Genomic DNA, 23,839 nt, shown 5'->3' on the forward strand with positions numbered 1-23,839 from the left:
CCTTTAGGTACCAGATGCTGCAGATCATCTGGGAGAGCTTCTGGAGTTTTAATGTGCTGGAAGTCAAATCCCCTGCAAAGGCGATTTGCCCCGTCGGTGCGCTGTACTTATTGCTTCACCTGAAAACAGTTGCTCTCGGAAAATCTGACCTACTGATCGACCCAGCATCTCTGCAATAAACAGACTATAATCTGTGGATGAAGTGAACTCTAATCAGGCCACATGCAGATTAAACAAACTGCGAGGAATAAAAACTAGATTAAAATGTTCGTGCCCAATACCGGAAGATTATCAGGACATTTTACCTCTTTAAATCCTAATTTATGTAGGAGTCAAGCTAAAGTTTATATGTTTTTAGAGATTATGTGGCATGGTAGATTTTCGTCCCTTCTGAGAAGATTCAGAGATCAGGTATTTGTGTTTAGCAGCTGGAAAAATACTGTCTCCCTGTTAATACACTCAAACAGGCTTTCTATTTATGTAACACTGAAAGGGTGTTCCTAAACTGCAGACAGTGGGTTAACATCAGCTGTCCGGTGTCACCATGTATCTTGACACTTAATCACTTGCATTACAGTAATTAAGATAATTTAAATAGCATTTGATATTAATTGTCATCTGTGGTTTGCTTGATAGGAAAAGAGAGCTACCAGAATAATGTTGCAGTAGCAGGGATATCTTTTTCTTGGGAGAAAAAGAGGAATTACTGACAGCACTGTTTGAATGTCTGGTTAGTGTTACTGAACATGCATATTCAACAAATTATTCCCAATAATCAGAGGTTAGTGATGGATCTTTCCTCCACGTGTGTGTGCAGTGTTTAGGAAATTATTTTATACCGGGCAGAAGTCACAGAAAAAGGATCAACCCAAACCCATAAATCTTTTGAAGGCACAGCATTTGGGTTTGTTCACTTACCACCTGTGAGGCCAGGCAATGTGCAGAGGTCTTTGCTGATAGTCCAGTCCACTCAAGATATTAGAAAGGTTAAAAGTCAGACATTGCTTATCTTCCCCTTGACAAGGATTTGTACTTTCTGGTGCTTCAGCCTGGACTGGGGCTGCTGGTGGGGAGGGCAGCCCCTCGTGCTGTGTGGTGCAGAGTCCAGGCTGGGGCTCACAAAGTCCAGACTCAAGATGTGCATCACTGGTTTTCATTACAGCTCTGCTCTCCTGCTGGCCAGGCAGCCTCTCCAACTGATAAGAATCTCCATTCCTTTTAACACCAATTACCTTTTCCAAACGGGCAAGTTTATGCTCTGGCATGAACCTGGGAGGAAAAAGAATAATAAAAAAAATAAAGAACAATAACAAAAAAATAAAATCTGTATTGTGTTTATGCTGCATTAAAGTTTCACCTGGCAATTAATTAAGTAATAGCAAATTAAAAGGCCAAAATATGGTAGATATTTTACATCCATCTAAACGACAACATGAATTCAGGAAGATACACTTTATTTTAGTGAATATGGCACCTGTGAAATAAAACAATGCATTCCCCAATGACACATGCATCAACAGAGAGAATAAAACTATTTACCTGCTAAAATAAAATACTGAAAACACCTCTGGAAGAGAGAGGGCAACTCTGCCAGAAAAGTCTTGGAATTTTTGTCAGTATTACCTCTAAGATTGGTAGCAATCCTTTACCCTAGTTGTAGAGGCTATCTGAAAGGAGGATGGAGCTGGGCTGTGATCAACCTCTTCTCCCAAGGGACAGCAACAGGACAAGAGAACATGGCCTGAAGCTGTGCCAGGGGAGGTTCAGGTTGGACATCAGGACCAATTTCTTAATGGACAGGACTGTTAACCATTGGAATGGACTGCCCAAGGAAGGGGTGAAGTCACTGGCCCTGAAGGTGATCAATAAATGACTGGTTTTGGCACTTTGGGCCATGGTCTGGTTGACAAGGTAGTGATTGGTCAAAGGCTGTATTTGATGATCTCAGGGGTCTTTTCCAACCTTTATAATTCTAAAGTTTTTCTGGTGATCAACTGAAAAGAATAATTACAATTTACAAAGAAAACCCCAGACGTGGAAGACAGGATTGAGCTGTAGATCCATTCATAGGATAAAACCACTGTGGTTTTTCACAAGTGTGAGCAAGGAACACTAAGATGAGGAAATTCAGGGCTACTTGTGACCTTCCTAAGGGGCCATGGACAGTATCAAACACCACTGGTTCTTCCACCTGACATCCATGCTGCAGAAACCCCTTCCCAACAACAGGATGCATTTGCACAGCTACATGGAGGCAACAAAACTCATATTTTGTAATATATAAAATTTAACATTTTAAGCAGATCCAGTTTTACTATTTGAATTAAAGTAGTGAAGAATTATGGACCTTCCCCAGGAAACACTTGAGTGAAGATCCTTCCCTCAACCATGACCCATTAACATGGGTAGGACTCCAAGCATGGCCACCACAGGTTCCTCAGTCTAAAGAGCTGCCTATACCTCAAATTAATTTACCCACATATTATTTACTCACATGCCTTTCAGTGTGATTATGTTTCTCCCAGGTACGTAGAGACATCTAAATTTTTTATTTCCTTTTAATTTCTAAATGTTTACGGACTGTAGCTAATGCATTAAACCATTTACTAAAGCCAGCACTTGCTCCACTTTATCAACCTCCTCAACAGTTATTCAGAGTTTTACTCCACCACAGCTCCTTTCTGGGCTGAGAACAAACCACTCCTTTCCCTCTCTGTCAAAACAAATACTCCTGAAAACGAGGATCATTCACCTCACCCTGCAATGGAGCACCTTTGACTGTAAACCTACCCTTTTTCTTCAAAATCACTACTGCAATACAAACACACACAGACTATGTGAGCTTTACTGCAGTTGTGCTCTTGACTAATCGCTTTGAGGATTTTCCTTCAAACCCTTAAATCTCCTTTCCCAAGTCAGTATGCTGCATAACTACTCCATGTAATGTGTATTCCTTGATTTGGCTCGCTGTTCCTTGGCATATAATTTCTGTTTTATCTACAAAAAGCTGCATTTTCAAGCCACTGTCTAAACCACCTTTGAGATCTGTTTTTCTTCCTACTGCTCAACATCACTTTTTGGAGCTGCTCTGGAGATACAACCAGAAAAAGTTCAGTCACATTAAAAATCCTCATCCAAATCCATTACCTGTGTTACAAACATGTTGGGTTCCAAATGAGCCTGAATTAAACCAGTCCCATCTCACCACCTTAGCCAACCTCAGGTTCTCTGAGTTTAGAAGTACAAATTCAGTATGGCTATATTCCATACACAGAACCCTACAATTGAGGAATGGTTTGGGTTGGAAGGGACCTTAAAAACCATCTCATTCCAAGCCCCCTGCCATGGGCAGGGACATCTTCCACTATCCCAGGTTTCTCCAAGCCCCATCCAACCTGGCCTTGGACACTTTCAGGGATCCAGGGGCAGCCACAGCTGCTCTGGGCAACCTCTGCTAGGGCCTCACCATCCTCACAGGGAACAATTCCTTCCCAACACCCCATCTGTCCCTGCCCTCTGCCAGTTGAAGCCATTCCCTGAGCCCAGTCCCTCCATCCCTTGTCCAAAGTCTCTCTCCAGCTCTCCTGAAGGCCCTTTAGGCACTGGAAAGGTCTCTAAGGTCCCCACGGAGCCTTCTCTTCTCCAGGCTACACAATCCCAATTCCCTCAGCCTTTGGTCACAGACCTAAAACTGGCTGCTGGTGGCTCCTGTGAAGCACAGACACAGCCCTGTCAGGATGTACTTTTAAATATTTACACATGGGAAAAGCTGAAGGAGAAACAGGTTAAGGAATTTTTCCTAAACTACCAAGTTGTGACTGCATTGAAATGACTGATTTACCAACCCAAATTTAACTAAGATATTTTGAAAAATTACTGCTGTTAAGACAAATTGCTTGAGGTGTGAGAGGTCAGGCTACCTAGGCAGGCTGTATCCCCCTGCCTGTCTTTAATCTCCTGGCCAACCATCCCCCCACTGCACTATTTCTGTTTCTGAGCAGGTTTCCTCCTTAGTTTTCAACCCTTATAAATCTGATCTGTCATTGTAGAATTCCTAATAATACTAGATAAAACTCCACCAATTTCTCTCTGGAATATACTCTTTAATATCTTTTATTTAAGACATGTGTGTGCAATCAATTCCATGGTATTTACTTGTATTACACACACAGTATTCATCATCTTGACAATTTTTAAAAGTTTTAGAACACCATTTCACTTAACAGTTCGGGAAAAAAAAAGAGAGAGAGAGATTTATTTGATGGTTAACTTTGGAACAAGTTATCTGCATTAACTTCCATTGTTTTGGCATAAAGTAGTTCTGTATATTTTACTAACAACAGTGGAGACATGATAAAAGATGTAGGCAGAGAGCCATAAACAGCTCTTGCTGCAATCCATGGTGTTTGTGGAAAGGCATTAATTTTTGGACTTTGATTGGAAGACGTCTCTGTGCTCAGCCACTTGGATTTTGCTAAATACAACCACGAATAAAACCTTGTACCTGAGGAGAACAATTTCTACGGCGGAAAGACCATTGTAAATCATGTGTAGTATAAACTTGTCCACATGATTGGAATGATATAATGGATACTGGAGTCCCTAACCACCAGCTAATGTTCTTTATGACACTTAAATAAATGACCTGAAAATAAACTAATAACAACACAAAGTCATCTAAACCTGTTCATGTGCATTTCCCAGAAGCATGCTGGGAAAAGACAATGTCTAGTTAGTGCATTTTTTGTGTTTATGTTCTCTCCAGCATATTTTTGCTCCTCCTCAAGACTCACATTAATTCTTCTTTTCTGCCACCTTCCAGAGGTATTTCTTCATCCAGTACCTGCCCAGATCTCAATCATTTAAAACATCAAGAGCTATCACCATGATGGTTATAGAGAAACAAAGCTGGAGCAGGAACAGACACAGGACTGAAAGACCAAGTATAAGAAAGAATGTTTTAAATTTTTATATTTTTTTTATCATGAAGGTGATGAAACACTACACAGGGTCCCCAGAGAAGCTGTGGCTGCCCAGTCCCTGGAAGTGTCCAAGGCCAGGCTGGACAGGGCTTGGAGCAACCTGGGATAGTGGAAGGTGTCCCTGCCCATGGCAGGGGGTGGAAAGAAATGATCTTGAAAGTCCTTTCTAACCCAGAATGATATCCTGAGTAGTTTTCATCATATCCTTTCTAACCCAAACTACTCCATGATTCTATAAAACCACCTAGAGAGCTACCACAGCAGAGAAGAGGGATTTCGTTTTCAAGAAGGACACACCATTTTTCTCAATCTTAGCTACAAAACACACCAGTCACGCAAGAAAAATGCCACAACATTCTATTTTAAATATGGGAGAAGTATTTTATTATTATTACTAACTTGTTGCAGTGAACTCTTGCATATGTGAAACTTTCCAGAAAAGGAATTATTATCAAAGCTTACAAATATTAACACTTTCAACAGATTCCACAAGGTACTGTCCCTTATATTTAAAAAACCATGGAAAATGTTTTGCTTTTATGCATAACTCATATATATTTAAACACTGAAAGTTCAGAACAAACAGTGAGGACTTAGATATCTAATTTTAGTATGGCAACTTGTTTTCAAATTTCTTTTATTTATTCAGATTTTTGAGGCTCTCCAACACATTGAACAGTCAATTTTAAAACTTTATGAAGGCTCTACAAAGTGTAAGCCTTGAAAACTTTCCCTTTTTGCATACTGGGTCTAGATGTTTAGTTAAAAAGATGGGTTAAATATTAAACTAAGTTCATATGTAATAAAAATTCAATATCCTGAAATTCAGAGTTTCAATCTAAATATTTGCTACTGGGACAGATTTTTTAACTCACAACCTCTATATTACATATTTTCTTTTTATTTATGCCATGAAACCCCACTCTGAAGAAACTCATGTACTTTTCCTTGAAGCAGACATGTGTTTTTCCCACACACGTTTCTTTTTTGTACTATATTGCCATGTTCCACCCTATGTGTTTATTCCCCACACTTTATTTGCCCTAATGAAAAGTTATTTATGGAGATTGGTTTATTTTCCATGGCACCAAGAGTCACTTTGTCACCATTTTATTAAAAACAACAAAGGGTCACCATTTTATTAAAAACAACAACAACAATAAAGGATGGAAGGGCCATGATGTCACTGCTCGATGAATAGAAACCACATTAGAAAGATGAACTGGAGTGCTGGTTTAGGTTAGACCAAATTACACCAACTGCCTCAAGAGACTGCAAGGATGGATGGAATAAATAAATAAATTTTTAAAAAGTAATAAAAATTGGCCCTTCTGTAAATGTAGCTACATTTGGGTACAAAGTTAGAGTTCTGAAAGTGCAATGGAGTTGTTCTGTTGTTTTTTTTTTTTAATATTGCTACTAAAAAGTTTAAAAATAATAGAATTATGGAATGGTCTGAGTGGGAAGGGACTTTAAGGATTATCCCATTCCAACCTTCCTGTCATGGGCAGGGACCTTCCACTAGACCAGGTTGCTCCAAGCCATACACATCTATTACTGACCAAGCACTATACAAATACCAAAGTGTTTTTTTTCAAAACTCAAGAATTTTGCTGATTCTAGTCTAAGAAATTAAAAAAAAAAGAAAAAAAAAAGAAAGCAGATTTTTGGGTGCCAAACTGGAAAAGACAGCAACTCCATTAGTAGATATTTAATTATATATAAAATCATATATTTATATTTTTATATTTAATGTTATGAATCAGCTGATAACAGTAAAACTGATGCTGTTAATATTTAGCTACTTCTCAAGAAATTACAAAACTGGGAGAATAGTCATAGTTAATTTTTAATTTATTTTTCTTTTCCTCTGCAATTACTGTCACATTTTGCCCTACAGCACAAAAAATGTTGATAAGTGTGGTCAGGTGTCCTGAAGCTGTACTACATTCAAACCTAAAAGCTGGAAAGAAGATCCCCAATATTGAGGGAATTTGATATTAGGGTTTATTGAAGTTGTCACATACTTTCGGGGATCTAATTTCACTTTCTGATCTTCAGCAATGGCTGTAATTCTTCATTCAGAAGAGGGAAGAGATTACTTGTCAGCAGTAATCTCTAACACAGATAATGCCATATAAATATTAGGGGCTTATAAGCATGGACAAGGATTAGGAGCAAAGAGAGAGAACAGAAAGAAAACTGAACAGAGCCAAGATTAAGCACTGGGAAGGGCACTGCAAAAGAAAATCCAAGGTCTGTGGCTCAGCTTGTCTTCCCACAGCAGAATGTGCCTTTTCCTGGGTACAATAAGAATGGTTTACACTGATTTCCTGGCTTGAAAACCGCAGGATGTAGAAATAAAAAATTTTATTTGAGGTGTGATCATTGTCTTTTCTTTACTATAACAGAGGAGAAACTCAGGGAACCACTGAGGTTGGAAGGCCTACCCAGCTTGTCAAATTGCCCAAGAGCCTACTCCAGTCAAATTTGAACTCCCACCAAAGCTTAAGAACACAGTTTTCACTTGCAGATATTAAATAACAACAGTATGGGAGAGAGCTAAAGCTGACCAGGACATTTTCCTTCCTGGCCAGAGAGAAGAACTGGTGTGTAACCTAGACAACAGATAAACCAGGGAGGGATATCACAAGGTCTGACTTATTTCAGACAAAATAATGCTGTTTTAGCAGCAAATTAACTGACACTCCAGTGGATGCCTGATTAGCAGGCAGGATCCAAAGGTGGTCCAGGAGAAGAGAGGCTGGATCCAGACCAACCATGTGCAGTTGGCTTGGACTCAATTTGGTCCATTGGGTGGGGAAGGAAGATGAGGAAAGCAAGAGGGATCCCAATAGTAAAGAGAGAAGAAGGCCAACAAAGGCACTTTCCTCAAATTATAACTTCCACCTGTTTTTCCAAATAATTTCTGAGTGGAATCCCTCAATATCCAACATCCACATTTGAGATTGTCAAAAATTTCCACTTCTAATTAACATTTCCACTTTTCTTTCTAATCTATTCAACACTAATTCAACAACATTCCTATTTCTTTATGCTCTAAGATGTCATATCTGCAGGTCAATCTATGGAGGATGCTCAAACTGACCTCTTAACTTTCCCCTCAGTATTACACTTGAATTTCTAACATTAAGATCCTTGTGCCAGGTGTCCTTTAAAGCCCAGTCCCCAGAGGACCAGGATTTTAACAAAAGTGTTCTTCAACTCTCATTCACAGAATCACAGAATGGCTTGGAAGGGACCTCAAAGACAAGTTCCAATCCCTGTCATGAGCAGAGACACCTTCCACCAGACCAGGCTGCTCCAGCCTGGCCTTGGACAGATCCAGGGATGAGGCAGCCACAGCTTCTCTGGGCAGCCAGTGCCAGTGTGTCCAAAATTATTCCCCAAAATCCATGCAAAACACTAGCCTGCAGTGAAACAGGCAAAGTGAAAGGCAAAGCTCTCTTTGACAACAAATGAGACTGAGTTTGACCCTAAATGTATTCTTTCTGAGTTCACATCTCCAATTCTCTGAAATCCTTTAACACTAAGTACAAGATTCCTTGCAGTTATAATTTCTGTGCCCATCATTCTCCAGAAATGGAATGATGATAATTTAAGAGCTCCTCAGAAAGATGGTAATGAACTAAAATACATATTTTATAGTGCAGGTGAAAATAACTTACGTGGGTTTTTTTTTTGTGCAAGATATGAATACATGGATTAATTCACAGTTCAGAAAAAAAGTAATTTTCTCTATAATTAAGCACTATGACCATGTAGATCTGCTGCACCAACACTGCAAAGTACTTTTGGAGCCCTACAAGTCCTCTTGATAAGAACTGCCAGAAATTTAGAAATTGTTGACTTAAGTTCTGCTTCTGCAGAAGTTCAAAAGAATGAATTGCACTATAGGGAAAAAAAGTTAGGCTTCTGAGAACTGCAAGGTTTTTAAGGTTCTTTAGGATTTTAAAGGATTGGTCATGTTCATTAGTGTTTCCTTAAATGGAAAAAATAAACTAGCTGAGCTCTCAAGTGCAAATTTCACAAAGAGTTCTACCCAACACAGTATCCCCTCTTGCTAAACACAACTGGAAACGGGTGTTTGAAAACTGATATCACACCTGAAATTTTTTTTTTTTTCCTTTTAATTAAACTAAAACCAGGATCCTATAACATATAATTTCCTGTTTTTTGGGACTACTTCTAATCAGGATAGAGGGGATGAATGTCCCCTTTAACCAGGCTGCTTTGCAACATAGACAATGCAGAAGGGAGTGCTATCATAACACTTCAATAGTTAAGTGACTTTACGAGAAAAATACTTCCAAATGTTTCCTAAAACCTTCCAAACCGCACCAAAGAACATTATCGTAATATTATGTTTCCCCATGGCCTCCAATATTTAGGCTTGCTATTCACGAAATGATACTTGGATGAAAAATACAAGTTTATGTAATGTATAAATTGTTCCTAAAAGTAAAGTTGCCATTAAAATGACTCTGTATAGATGTCAGATATTTTACATTTTCAATAGCCTTTCTGTATTAATTGGAGAAATGGCCTGCTGGTGCTTTGGGCAGCACGGGAATAATCTGTATTTCAGAACAGAGCAGTCACCCTGTGATCTTATTCCTAGCAAACACTGAAAACAATAACTGTCCTAACCGATTACATATCATGTTACCCTTAACAGATATCCATATTTCTTGCACAGTATACATAATCCATATAAACTGTACACCATATATCAATACCATATTCCAGCGAATCCACCATCAAAGAGTTCGTTTATAGTAGGTTTTCGTTTGACTCGGGGTTGTAACGTTCTGTGCAATCATAAGCAAACCATTTCAGGGAGTTTGTCAGCAAGCTGCTTTTTGGCAGATTATTGGCAGTACATATTGGCAGCAAACTAGAGCAACTAAGCCCTTAACTTACAGGTAAATAATGATTTTAATAAATTTATGTAAAATGTTTCACTTGCTTACATCTGGTTTTGATAATTCACTCGCCTGCCCAAATGCAAATTTCTGTGGGCTTCTCAGGAAAACACATACTTCACCTGAACTATTTAAGGTTTTCTCAGGTACCCCAAGAAATAAATAAGCAAAGAAGCCTGCTTTCACACGAAAGTTTAACTGAAAAACCCTAGGGAAACAAATTTTAAAAATAATTGCATACACACCAAAATTTAAACCACACTTTTTGTCAAAAACACAATATTCAAATAGTAAGAAAAATCCTTTTTTTTGCCTGTTGTGGAGCTATCCCTGACACAGGGCATTCAAACTGGATGGTCCAGTAAACTGGCTCTGGCGCTCAGGACCTCCTAATTTGATCTCCATTTGAAAATGTGTTACTATATTAATTTGCATTTTGCTTTTGCACTGCAACTGAAGTTTAAATGTGTAGCACTTGTATCGCAACCGGGCAGTGTGGACTAGAGGAAATTCCCAGTTTGAATCCCAGCTTTGACAGTAGGTCCCAATCTCATTCATTGCTCAAATGTCAGAAGTCTCCAGTTTTGCTCTGAAAGGATCAAGCTTTTGTCAAAAAGCTCTATAAAATATTAATACTACTAGCAGCAGTGTCATTACAGGGGGAAAAACCCCACAAAACCCTTGGACTCCCTTTCTGGTATAAATCAGGATGACAGTGATGCTGATCTATGATCCCTGATTATCTGACTTTCAGCATCTGGGTGCCAGAAGAATCCCTGGGGAGCCACAGTGAGTCCCTGGAAATTGTGTAAAACACTGATGGCCCATCACTGAGCTACCTGTGCTATTAAAAACTGCACACCAACTGCCCACACACGCTCTGTTTGTGGATACATTTCAAAGTTATACTAAATAATTGCTTTGAATGTGGCCTGTAATGAACAGACAACAACTAATTAAACATCAGATTCTACCTGTGCACAGTTCAGCCTAGAACTTGCTGTTTCTAACTGGTTATTCACTCATGGATTCAGCAGTTTAGGATTTTTTAAGTCTTGGCAATGTGGTTAAACCCCTTCAACAAATTCTTGTTGAGATCTATTGGACATGCTGCTGCAACTTGATGTTGCTATAGTGGACTTGCTTTTAATTTGATCTGTTTCAAGGATTCAGTATCCTTCCAGCATGCTGGAAACCTAAGGGCATATATTTGTATTGTTTAAAGGCAGGAAATTCTGTGAACTGAAATGAGAACATATCCCTTTTGCCTTTATGGACTTTTGTTATTTTCTTTTCCTTTTGGGTTTTTTTGAAACAAAACCAGTGAAAGCTGAAAGTTTGAACAATAGAAAATTACTTTCAAGGGGAAAAAAAAGTAAAACACCAAGTATACTTTTATAACTTTATTCATACACTTTGTATATATGTAAATTGCACTTATCCAAGCATCAGAAAATACCATTCACAGCAGGGCCTTATATTGCAGCAGGATCATACTGGTTTTGTCATAAAAGACTGTGGACTTTGCTGTTTTATTCCTTTACTACCTTGTATTAACTTGTACCCCACTGACTTCATGACAGAGCTGACTTGTTTCATGCTAACCACAGAACTAGGGCAATCACATTCCTATTGTGGGGAGGGAAACTACCAATCTTTGTAGCTTTTTAACTCCTTGGCCAAAGAGACCCACAACCTTCCTCTAATTGATGCCAAAAAAGTAGGTCTGAATTTTAGGCTAGGAAATGAGAACTGGTGGAAGATGAACAGGGACATATGACCTGCTCAAATTAAGAGTTGGGCAAATACTGCCTTTTAGGACAACCACAGCAGAAAACTTTCCTACATTAGTTCTGTACTGCTTAGGGAAGGACTGGAGGCAGAGTGGCTGCATTAGCATGGAGACCTGATCCCAGCAGGACACCTCAATCCCAGTGCAGTGCTGCACAAATACATCCTTACTGCTTCTGGTGCTCAAACCAGCTCAGTATCTTTATTGCACACACTGCACTACTTTATAAGAAGAGGGTTATAGGTTATAGCCACGGTTATGGCTCTCTGGGACACTCCTGCCTTGTGACAGAGTGCAGAGAGACAACTAAGTCTGCAAAAAAACAACTTGCTGGAGGACAGCTCATGTGCCACAAGCTCAAGTGCAGCCATTTCAGCAAGAGCCTGAACACTTTCCCAGCAGTGCTCCTCAAAGCTGACTGCTCCTATCATCCCAGCTTAGCAGCTAAATATAAATTACAGAGGGATGCAAAGCTTGAGACAGACATTTGACACCCAGGACACAGCTTGGGCACTGGATCTCTCCTAGCTAGTGTTTCTTCACTTGTTAATCCCTCTTCCTGGGCAGCAGCAATTATGACACTGGTGAACTGCAGGACTTGGGTTTATTTGCTTTCATTTGGCACAGCACTTTGTGCCCAGCTCTTCTGCTCTGAGAGGTTACAACAGCTAAAGCAGGGATCACAATGGGACACAATCAGTCATCAGAATAAACAGCTCAGCTGCTTCAGGGGAGACAAAGAGAAAAATGAATCTTACTAAGAGATTTGAAAGAGCACGAGGAAGTGGCTTTACTTTTAAGTGCTCGCACTAATGACTCCCAAAGGAACATTCCTGACCATCAGCTCAGGGGAATAAAGAGCTGAAGGGTGCTCATGTTCATCCATGGACCATCTGACTTTGACATAAAACTGAAGGGATCCTTAAGTACCAGGTGTAACCCTTCTGTGCTCTTTCCTGCAGATGTGGGCGATGGAGAGCAAGGCTTGGCTACCACCCAGACATCACAGGGCCCATCACCTCCCTGATGGAAAAAGCAGAGATCCTGAACCTAGCACCTATGAAAAATGCCATTACCCCAACTGTTCTTCCCCCTCAAACATTATCATTCAGCCTACACTGATTCAACAGCTTCACCCAAGTACTCCAAGAACAACCTACTTAAACTTTGAAACATTGCAGTATACAGATGTTTAAATCACACACTCAAAATGCATATGCACAACCAACCAGAAGCCAATAGTTTACAGGTCCTGTATACTTTATTTTAAATTCTCCTGAAAGGGCAGTTAAAGATTCTTAGGGTAAAAATGACAACTAAGTTCATGAACTGCACGGAAATTTGGCTGAGACACCACTTATTAAAAGTTTTGATAACTAGAAGGTCCAACTAAAAGGAGCAGATGCACTGTTTGCTAGGCTGTAGCTGCAGACAGAATTTTTGGTGCTGAGATCAAAAGAACAAGGTGTTCATATAAATGGCATTTTATTTTGATCCTATTATTCTACATGAGCTCGAAGAGAGATCAAAGGAAAAAGCATCCAGGTTTCACTATTAACACTTAACATAACTCCAGTTGGAAAATCCTTTCCAGATTGTTAGTGCAATTTAAAGCCCAGCACATTTTTGTTGCTCTGTTAGGTTAATACACCTGAAGGCATGGGCCTGATTCCTTGACCACCTTTTCCATTGTGGAAAATTGCTTCTATTACGTATAATTTCAGTTATTTTCATTTTTACGGCAGCAAAGATACCCTAGCTTTGGGGAATGCCCTGGCCTGGGTTGTACCCTCTGTCCTGGAGAGCCAGGCTGCCCTGAAGTGATGACAATATATTACAGACTGTGCACGACAGTCAGGAAATTCAACACCATTGGAGTGAAGTACTAAAGTGTGGTTCAGCCCCTGCCAAAGCATACCAGCTTCCACTCAGAATGTAAACAAACCTAATGGGCCTTTCAAATATCTAAAAGTTCCTCCTGATAGCTGGCAAGAATTAATGTGCTTTAATAAGTTGTATTGCTTATTATGACATTATCCAGGACTACTACTATTAATTAATGGTTCTATTGCTGCTTTTAGCAACCAGCGGTGTTGCATAAAGCAAAAATAATAACATATTGTATTTCCTACAAAGCTGAAGTATGCTAACAAATTTTAATATTCATGTTTTGAATGGAAACTTCTAATTGATGATTCAGTAGCTTAGGGCAGATATTTCAGCGTTTAATTTCCACTGAATTTCTTTGATTTCTAAGACTGCAGAAACCTGCTAATAGATAGGTATAACTTACCAGACTAACTTTGGAAAAACCAGCAATCAAGGATAAAAAAAGGTGCATATGTCCTTCCCTGCCTTACAACCCCCTCCTCACTTGCCATTAAAGCTCTTGTGTTAAAAAGTCATTCCAAAGTTTATTTTAAATGCCATAAAGTGGGCACTAATCCCACAGGAGCTGGCTCAGCTACAGCCCACCATCTTGAACACATTCATTTTATCCAAATCTGTTCCAAAGAGGGGGTTTTGGGTGGTTATTTCAGGGTTGAGCTTTATTTTGACTTAATAACAGCAGATTGTCAGAGGTGAGGAGGTAGAAATGACTTTGGGAACTTGCACAGTCAACATTAAATACCCACAGGTGAGCTGTGGCCTGGAGTGAACACAATTATGGGTAAAATGAGATAAAAACATGTCATGCACAGTCAGAACATGTTCATGTTACACACAGCAGCCAGCTGGCTATAAATCCAAGAAGTAAGCTGGAAAGCTTTGGAGTTTAAATGAATGAACACAGATATAAAGGGAAGAACGGTGGTTTGTCACTGTATGAATGGCTTTGAACTGAAAAGAGTGGATTGCTTTCACAAGGGTTTGCCAAAACAGCAACCTTGTTGAGATGAGGAAAAGAATAAGTATGATGATTGGGATATTCCATGTATTTATATTTTCTATTTTGTTTTGAGGCAGAGTAGTCTGATTCAGCATGCCTGAACAATCATGACGTGGCTTTACATACAGGTGTTCCACTGAATAGGGACGTAAGTTCTTTGACAATACCTCTGCAGCTGATGATCCATAAACAGGATCAGTCTATTAATTCATTCCAAATTCAAATCACATGAGCTGAGCTGTGAGAAGAAATGGACTATTTTTTTCCCCCCACATTTCTAGCTCCAAGTAATTGCAAGCTATAGCCTTCTGTACTCTGCATTTGCATCGCTGAACCTATGGTCAGCAACCCTACCTGTGCACAAATCCACCAGACCTGAGGCTGCTAAACCAACACCTTCCTGGCAGGCACAGAGGATAAGAAAGGCCTGTCTGAGATCTTCTGATCTTTTTATTAAATAAAGCTGACTAGTAAAACCTCCTGGATTATAGACCCAAGAAATGCCCCAGCAGAATTTTATAAATGGATGAGCCTGACTGACTTGGGGTGGTCCTGTGTAGGGCCAGGAGTTGGACATCAGTGACCCTTGTGGGTCTTTCCAACTCAGGATATCATTCTGTGACCTTCTGGAAGTCTAATTACCCCATCTGAACATTTTGGGATCTTTGCAAAACAAACTCTTGCTCTTTCTCCATCTAAGGCAGATGTAATTCCCTTATGAATCCAAAAACAGAGGTCTGGCTCTTACTAACTCAAACATGAGCTAAACTTTAAAGGCATAAAGTAATTTCACACTCATAATCTCTGTTCATATCGATTTATATATAAGTTATATAAGTTATATATATATATATTTATGTTTTTTAATTTTTTTTCTGATGTTTTAAAGTGGCTGTAGGCTCCTGGGTTTGATCTACTCACTGTTGACAGAATCAGATGCAAACTGTAGGAAGGCTGATAACAGCTTTGCTCCCCAAACCTTTCTCCTGTGTCTCTGAGCTGACTGAATGGGAACTGAGAGGGGAAAGAACAAAGGTTTGCTGTTCTTTACAGTCACGCAATGAAAGTGTAGGTTAAGCACAGGAAGTATTTGCAGATTCCAGATATTCTGTGGACCTTTGTTGCTTTTCCTTGCATTCAGATCTAATCTGAGTCCCTGCACAGAGCTGGACTTTCATGTTCTGAGGTCCTTCACTAACAGAAAACCCAACCCACTGTGACATTCAGGGCAAAGTGGACTCAAGAACTTCAGCTCTATGTAGGCACTTATTCATGTTAATGAATTAAGGAAAAAATGCCTTAATAAGAAGAGAAGGCTTGAAATCATACAAATAAATAAATTAATAAACAAATTTAATATATACACATAGTATAGCAAGCCTACAGACTGAAAACATACAGTTTCATCTTCTAGAAAATTTTGGGTAGACAGTTTGATGTACCACATCAAATATAACAACATTGTGTGATCTTTAAGCCTCAGGGGTTTAAAAATATTAAGTGTTTCTTTTTTGTTCTGATACCAAATATGTCTATACCTCCAATTGATTCAAGTCATCACTAATAACCACTGGGATATTTTTAGGAGGTCCTTCAAACAGAAGGGTAGTATTTTCACTACAATTTTGAACAAGCAATAAATTGTGTTTGGTTCTTTAGCTTCAATCAAGCATCAATTTTGAATTATTTGTCTGAAGTCAGAATTCTTAAAATATGCCTTTTTTTTTTTTTTTTTTTAAAGAAGCAATTTCTGGGGGAGAAAAAAACAACAACCCTCTCCACAATTTGAGTGCAATCAGCTCTTCTCATGTAACTGGGTCTGATTTGAAGGTAAGGCTGATGATCAGATATATTTAAGGAGGGCTGTATGATTAATTTAAGAGGTGTCCCACCAGTATTTTCACATGAATAAGCATAAAGAACATTGTTTTACTGTTTTTATGCTACTGCATCACCTTTGATCCTCACAATCATGTTTATACTAATACCATTCTGCCTTTTGCAGGAGAAGGGCTCATAGGCAACTCAAATTTGTCAATCAGTGAGGCCTGGCATAGAAAATAATTACAAATATGAATAGGCAAATATCTGGTTGTCACATATTTAAAAGAATTATATGGCAAAAAAGTGTTAGGGAATTTTCAGCTCTCACAAGTACATCCAGCTAATTCTTGATGGATCATCAGTACCTTTGGGTGCTTTCTGGAAGCAGATTCCTCCTTTTCCTTTACTGATCCTTGTGAGGAAAAGGGAAGATGGAACTCTCACCAGGAAATGAGAAAAACATTAACCTCTAAGTCCCTCAGAGTTTGGTAAACAGTGAGATCACTGGAAATCTTAGCTTCTGCATATGAATTAGAGGAGAATAATGGGACTGAGCAAGAAGTCATGGACTACGTTCATCAATATATGCCTTTTATGTAAACTAGACTGTTAACTGAAAACCCATTTTCGGAGTCTCTTAAGAGGCAATCACCTAAAAATTAATCAAAATCTTGTTTTGTTGTTGGTTTTGGTGTTTTCTTAATAGGGTTTGTGCTCTTTTGGGTGCTCAGAAAATTGCTTGGAGCAGAGACTGGAGCCAGAGCCTTTGGGATTCGTGTCTCAGAGCCCATTTTTCTGGGTCTGGGGAGGCTCAGAGGGGACCTTCTGGCTCTGCACAACTCCCTGCCAGGTGGGTGCTGCCAGGTGGGGGTCAGGCTCTGCTCCCAAACAAAAACCCAAAAGGATGAGAGGAGTTGTGTCAGGGGAGGATTGGGTTGGACATTTGTGAAAATTTCTTCACTGAAAGGAGCTTGCCAGTCACTGCAGTAGGTGACAGTCCCCAACACAACAAAATTTCAACTCCCTTTCCTGTCTGGTCATCACCATGCCCTTGTTTTCAACCATTTATTTTCCCATTTACACATGGCTTTCCTTGTTTTCCATCTCTACTGAAGCTCCCTGTAAGAGGAACACAAAACTAAGTCTTCATGTACACTTTTGGATGGTTTTTTGTTTTTTAGTTTTTGTTTTTTTAATATACCTCTCCTTAAAATGTTCCTTAACTTACTTCTTCAGCGCCTAGCAGTGACTCATTAAAAAAATAACCTCATAGTAGTAACACAATGATAGATATCAAAGGTGAAAATTTGCCATTATTTTGCACTCAAACAGCCTGAACACATCTTCAAATAGCATAGAGAGGAAAGGGATGTATTTGTCTACAGATGTATTTTCTTAACATTTTTTTCATCACTTTAGTTCAGCAAGAATGACCAGCTTAAATTTTTCAGTGTCTTCAAGGACCTTATTTCATGAATTTGTATAAAAGGCAGAAAAGTATATATAAATGTTTTAAAAGCAGCCAGGAGTTTTTGTGGAAACAGTGCCATTAGATTTAAAACACCAAACACTCAAATTACTTCTGACACATTTGAACTGAGTCACTTTTGAATTTGCACCTACAAACAATAAAAAATACTGGTTCTGAAAGAGAATGATTATTTCCTTTGCAATGTTTTACCACAGAGAAATTATTCTCTCTTCCCCCCAGATCTGACAACCATCCAAATATCCTGGGTTTGTTGCACACTAAACTAGAAATACGATCTCTACTTGGAAACTCCCCTCAAAAATAGTTTCTTCTGTCAATTCTCAGTAACTGCCTTCAATAACAAGCGTGACTATTGAACTCTCAAAGTATCAATGTTCAGACATCTTCCTGAGCTTAAACATCACAGCTGCAGGGAATAAAGATGCTGAAAGACCGCGCTCTCTCCCCATCGTTTGGATGTTTATCATAACCCTTTGTGATATTTAACTGGCACTGCTTTCTCCTCCTTCACTTCCAAAGGGATGAATCACAGACTCAGTTCTTCCAGGAACCAACCACTTGAGCTGTTCTCTGCACTTCCTTCAGCTCTTCCTCAACTGCAGCCAGCCCTCTGATTGACCCCGCCTTTAATAAATGTTTAACTGCAGAGTCTCAGCTAAAACATGTATGAAACCTCCTGGGAATGACTAACCAACACCTAAACCCCAGATTTATAACAGAGAACTTCCCAGAGCCTCCCACTGCCAGTGGGATCTGTTCAGAGGCTGCAGGGAAGAAGAGTCACTGTGGGAAGTCAGATTTCTTCACTTTCTTATACAATAATAATACAACATGTTTTCTGTAGACTGCTATAGACAGGATGTTAAAAATAGATTAATGCAAATTAAGAGGGTATAGTCTACATCAGGTACCTCTCATTATAATTAACTGTTAATTTTAAGTAACAACTTGCAGAAAACTAAAAAAGTAAGCCCAAAAAGAGGCCTGGAGTTCCCCAATGATAAATTTATACTCAGATGCTTAGAGTGGAAAGGGTCAGAATTCGCTTCCTGAGTTAATTTCATCAAGGGGAAAAAAAAAAAAAATAGACAAAAGTGAAATTCAGTGTCTGGGAGTCAACAAAGATACAGAATTTTCTGAGTCAGTGGAAAGGGCTGAAGTTACCTCCAAGGAAAATGCTACAAATCAAAGAATCCTCAAACAAGACTAAGAATTCTCAAAACAGGAAGCCACCTTGGAAGATTTTTCTGGAATTTCCAAACCACAGTTGGTCTCAATGATCTTATAGGGCTTTTCCAAGCTAAATGACTCTGTGATTCACCCATCACAGCTGTGACATCAGTTAGAAGTGGCTTCAGTGCCAGCACTAAGTACCATCATCTAATGGCCAAGAGATGCAGGAATCCTCCTTGTCCCTCCACCTCCAGTCCCAATTTTTCACCTACTGCTATTTTCAGCATTCCCTTAGCTTCTTTGTGGTTATTTTGCCCTAATGACAAGACCAGCAGTACCTGATCTTCTGCAGCTTCCTGATTTTCCTGCAGCACAACCAACAGAACAGTAAAATACATCTTTTACAGAGCAATAAATTTTAAAAAAATCTGTTGTTTTGGGTTTTTTTTTTCCCTAATCAAAGGTTTCTCTTAGGTACAGTGATTACAAAAAGTAAGAGATACTATTTTTAATATTCTGGGAATGCAGTTCTTTAACTCAAAATAGTCCCAGAATTATTTGCCATTAGCTATCCAATACAATTCAGAACCCCTGTCTAACTTGGAAATTTGGTACTTTTATCTTTGAATTTTACGATATACTAAACAGTCTAAGTACCTTTTCACAGGAAGTAATATAGAGTTATTTGTAGATTCAGTAATGGAACCATCAAGCCAATGGTCTTCCATTTCTGAAGTTCCCAAGTTCTCCTGAAATAATAAAAATTTACCAAGGCAGCAGCAAGAAAACAAGTGGACACTTCTTCACAACAATAAACAGCAGAATTGTGATACTCCACTGGAATGTTCCAAACCTAAATTGAATGGCAGCATGATTGCTGTGGTTCCAGTTATGTTAATTAGGCTGGATTCATGGTTCATTGAGGCTGCAATTATGCTGCAAAGAAATGCTGCAAGCATCCCATCCTCCTGCAGTCTGCTGAGTGTGCTCCCATTCCTCTTGGGGCAAAATAGACTTTCTGAAGGGATTTATACACTGGAGTCACATTTGCACTTAGACCACACGCTTGGTGAAGATGCAATTAGATGACCACGTTTTGCAACTTTCTTCTTTTCCAGATTTAATAGGAAAAATAGCTTTCCAAGTTCCTTGGCCATTTTTTAAGCATGCTTTACTTTGCCAATTTGCATACTAAGCATACAAATTATAAGCCTTATTAGCCCCATCTCAACCGTAGGGTAAGTGAAGAAGGGGAAGAGTTTTGCCCAAAGTTATGCAGCTCTTGAGTGGAAAGAGAACTCAAGTAGCTCCCATCTTCTCACAGTTGGACTCGAAGATCCTGGAAGGCTTTTCCAAACTAAATGTTTCTATGATTCTTTTAATGACATTTCCTGACTTACAAGTGGGGATAGGACAGCCCCCATACCCAAAATGCAAACCCTTCTGCTGGAAAAATGATTTAAAAGAGAGGCACAAATGGGCATTATAGTCTCAAATAATTAAGAGAAAACACCGGATGAACCAAATTTCATGGCACTGAGAAGGAAATCTTTTAACATGGTAGCAGCTCCTTCCTTGGGTAGGAAAGATGTGCTGGCCCTCATACAGGAGTTTTCAAGCTACCTGGTTTTTACTGAATTAAAGAGGCAGCAGCAGAGGAAGATGATTTTTCAAACAAGTAATCAGTCTGGGTTTTTTTATTACTAGATCTACTTTTAAAACCAGTCTCTTCAGAGAAATACATTTTCAGTGCTACTCTTCTCAAAGGATGACGTGGGATCAAGTGTCTACACTGAGCTCCAAAAACCAAGTATCCTCATAGCCTAATTTCCAGCTTCACAATGGATTTAAGAGCTTAGAAGTTCAAGTCTCATTAAAAACTAACTGCACTTAAGCCCTTATTTTTTTATTTTCTTTTTTCCCAAATTTAAGCAGATCTCAAAAAAAAAATTTGACACCAGCCACTTCAAAGCTGGCTCCCCAAATTCAGGGATGATTGAGTTTCCATAATACAATTATGGTTGGAACAGAGCTGGATTGAAAGCAAGGTTCAACTTTCAAACAACGTCCCCAAAACAGTTGCAGATGATGTGCATTTCAGCTTTCTGATCCTCAGGTGCCACAGGGATGACTGGTATTAGCAAGATACACATTAGAAGGGAAGGCAATGCCCTAACTAGAAATAACCATCTTTTCCACAGATGGATGGACATCCATAACAATTTAATCTAACGAGACATCGAGCTTACATGCCCATTTGAAAAATCATAATGGCACTTGTCTGGCAGGTTTGTTCCTCGATGCTTCATTCAACGACTGTTCCATTCTTTTGCTTTTTTTTTTAACTAATATTATCACAGCTCTTTTTACAGATTTAATCTACCAGCACTTCTCACCCAGGCCACAGCTTCAATTAATACCAATCTGAGCCTTAACACAAGGAATTCATGCATTGACTGAGCTCTGGATCTGGCTTCTAAAATTAGTTTTGCAATGTTCCTAAGACGAGGAACCTAAACCAGTTTGACACTGAAATTAGTCACTACATAAACAGAAATCTAAAAGCACACCAAGAATAATATTTTACAGACACTAAATAATATCAGATTGAGAAATAATTGTACTTTATGTAAGAGCATGATAAGAAATCTGTTTTCTGATATATTATTAGCCCAGTGGATCTGACTTGCAATTTGCTCTGCCTACTTAGGCTGGAGTTTAAATACAACACAAAAAATGATGTCAAGTCTCCCAGACAGGAACATTCCAAAAGTTTTATTACTCTCACTTGAAAGCATTACCACGGGTAGGAGAAAAACTAAATATTAAATACACCATTAGCAGGAAAATTATTTCAAATCAGTGAAGCATGACGAGACCCAAGTATACTGTTTCTCAATTTCTTTTTCCCTAATGCACACTGAGGAGACAGCAAGGTAGTAAGTGGCTAGGGTTCAAACACAGGACATAAACTACATGAAATTAGGAACAGCATAAATCTTAAGAACAGCTCAAAACTCTGAAGAAAATTAGAAAAGAGTCTAATGTGAATTCATTACTGACTTCTCACCAACCTTTTATTTTCTTAAAAGTAGGCAAAGCTGCTATACTGTTAAACTCTACTAACTTTAAATATTGATTCTTTTAAAGCTGAATTTACCAAATCTGCTCCCAAACCAAAACCAACAGCTACTTCATTATTTTGTCTCATAAGCCAAGCAGTAAACTAATACTGTAAAACATAATCTGGATATTTTATTTAACTAAAAGATGGTCTAATGCCTAATGAATGCCTGCTGCTCACCAACTGAAAAGTTATGGAATATAATAAAAAACCTTTTACCAATTCATTAGGCAGGCAAAACTCACCTTGGCAATCCAGACTAACAACCTGTCCTTAGAGGTTGCTCTGTAGGTGTTGGGAGGAAGCATGAATTGGTCCCCAAAGGAAGAGGCAGGCTCACAGATGCATTAAGAACCCAGTTCCTAGAGCCCTTCTAACCACAAATACTCCAGTTTTATTAAGTTTAGTCTGACATTTTGGTGCAGTTGACATCACTGGTCAGGTATCAACACCCCCTGACTCCAGCAGAGCAATCCTGACAGCACAGCTTTACCTCTAAGGCTCATCCTCCCTTGACAACACCAAGAATGATTCCTCTATTACCTGCAGTGATTTATGGAAAAGGCTTTGAAACGTCCTGTGCTTCACCATCTCTGCTGAAGGAAGATGGGCCATGGAGGTGATTACATCTTCACACCATAGATCATCCATTACTGACAGCTTTTAGATTTCTCAACTTGAAAAAAACCCCAGCCCTTGTCTACATGTGGATACATAACACATTTGAAATGTGTAAGGCGAATATAAAGACTGAGGGTTTAAACCCTCAGTTTATCAGCTCTACAGGCCCAATTTTGCAATCAACTAAACCTACAGTACATTTTCATCAAGTGCTGCAAATCAGCAAAATATTAAATGAATCTTGAAAAAATGATTATGAATCCACAGTTCTGTTTGACTGTATAATTCTATTTAAGATTAAAATTACTATCATAAAAAGGCCACTTTCTGAATGTAATTCCACAAAAACATCATCACAAAAGCTTTTACTGCTATTTATGTCAGAATGTATTTTAAACAGTTCTAATCATTTACCTTTGTGGACACTTAATTAAAATTACAAAACCAATTTTAATCTGTAGTCCAATTAATATGCAAATATATGCAAATGTGGTAAATCAAGGTGGTGATTAAGTTAAGGACACTCTATTTCATGTCTGCTTTAAGTGTGAAAACAAACAATCTTTTTTGTAATTGTACTGATGGATTGTGATGTTTATAGGGTTAGTATGGGGTACAAATGTTTATGCATCAACATTATGCCAAAACAAAGATTTTATACTCTGGAGTGATTTAGCATCCAGCATACATTCAGATGTAACAAAGTCATTTTGCAGTCATCTTGTGAATTAGAATAAGGTCAAAGCAAAGTTAAATTTCTATGTCATCCATTTGTATGGCTATTTAAAATTCAACAATCACTTTCTGATGTGTTAGGTAAGAGCCAAGAAGTCTCAAGAATGGCATATTATCACCCTTTATCATTTAGTGTTCATAATACACTGGTTTATCTTTGATACTATTACAGAAATAGTTCTCCCATTAAGGTGCAAAGATATTCATCCTTTTTAACCCTTTTTCCTCCACGAGTTCCATTTCTTCAATGTGCAGCCAAA

At 38.7% G+C, this 23,839-nt stretch overlaps 1 protein-coding gene across 19 annotated transcripts in view; it reads right to left on the minus strand.

The window, feature by feature from the left end:
- The window catches only part of GTDC1 (glycosyltransferase like domain containing 1), a 184,545-nt gene that overhangs the window by 47,669 nt on the left and 113,037 nt on the right, over positions 1-23,839 (minus strand). For all 19 annotated transcript variants that reach the window (XR_001522767.3, XR_001522765.3, XR_001522766.3 and 16 more), the window contains one exon: positions 919-1,269. Coding sequence is in view for 13 of the 19 variants with exons in the window: in XM_015634567.3 (XP_015490053.1) it covers positions 919-1,269 (351 nt within the window). In the remaining 6 variants the exon portion in view is untranslated. The remainder of the gene's footprint in view (positions 1-918; positions 1,270-23,839) is intronic.

Source organism: Parus major, chromosome 7 (genome assembly GCF_001522545.3).
Source record: "Parus major isolate Abel chromosome 7, Parus_major1.1, whole genome shotgun sequence".
Classification (NCBI taxonomy): Eukaryota; Metazoa; Chordata; class Aves; order Passeriformes; family Paridae; genus Parus; species Parus major.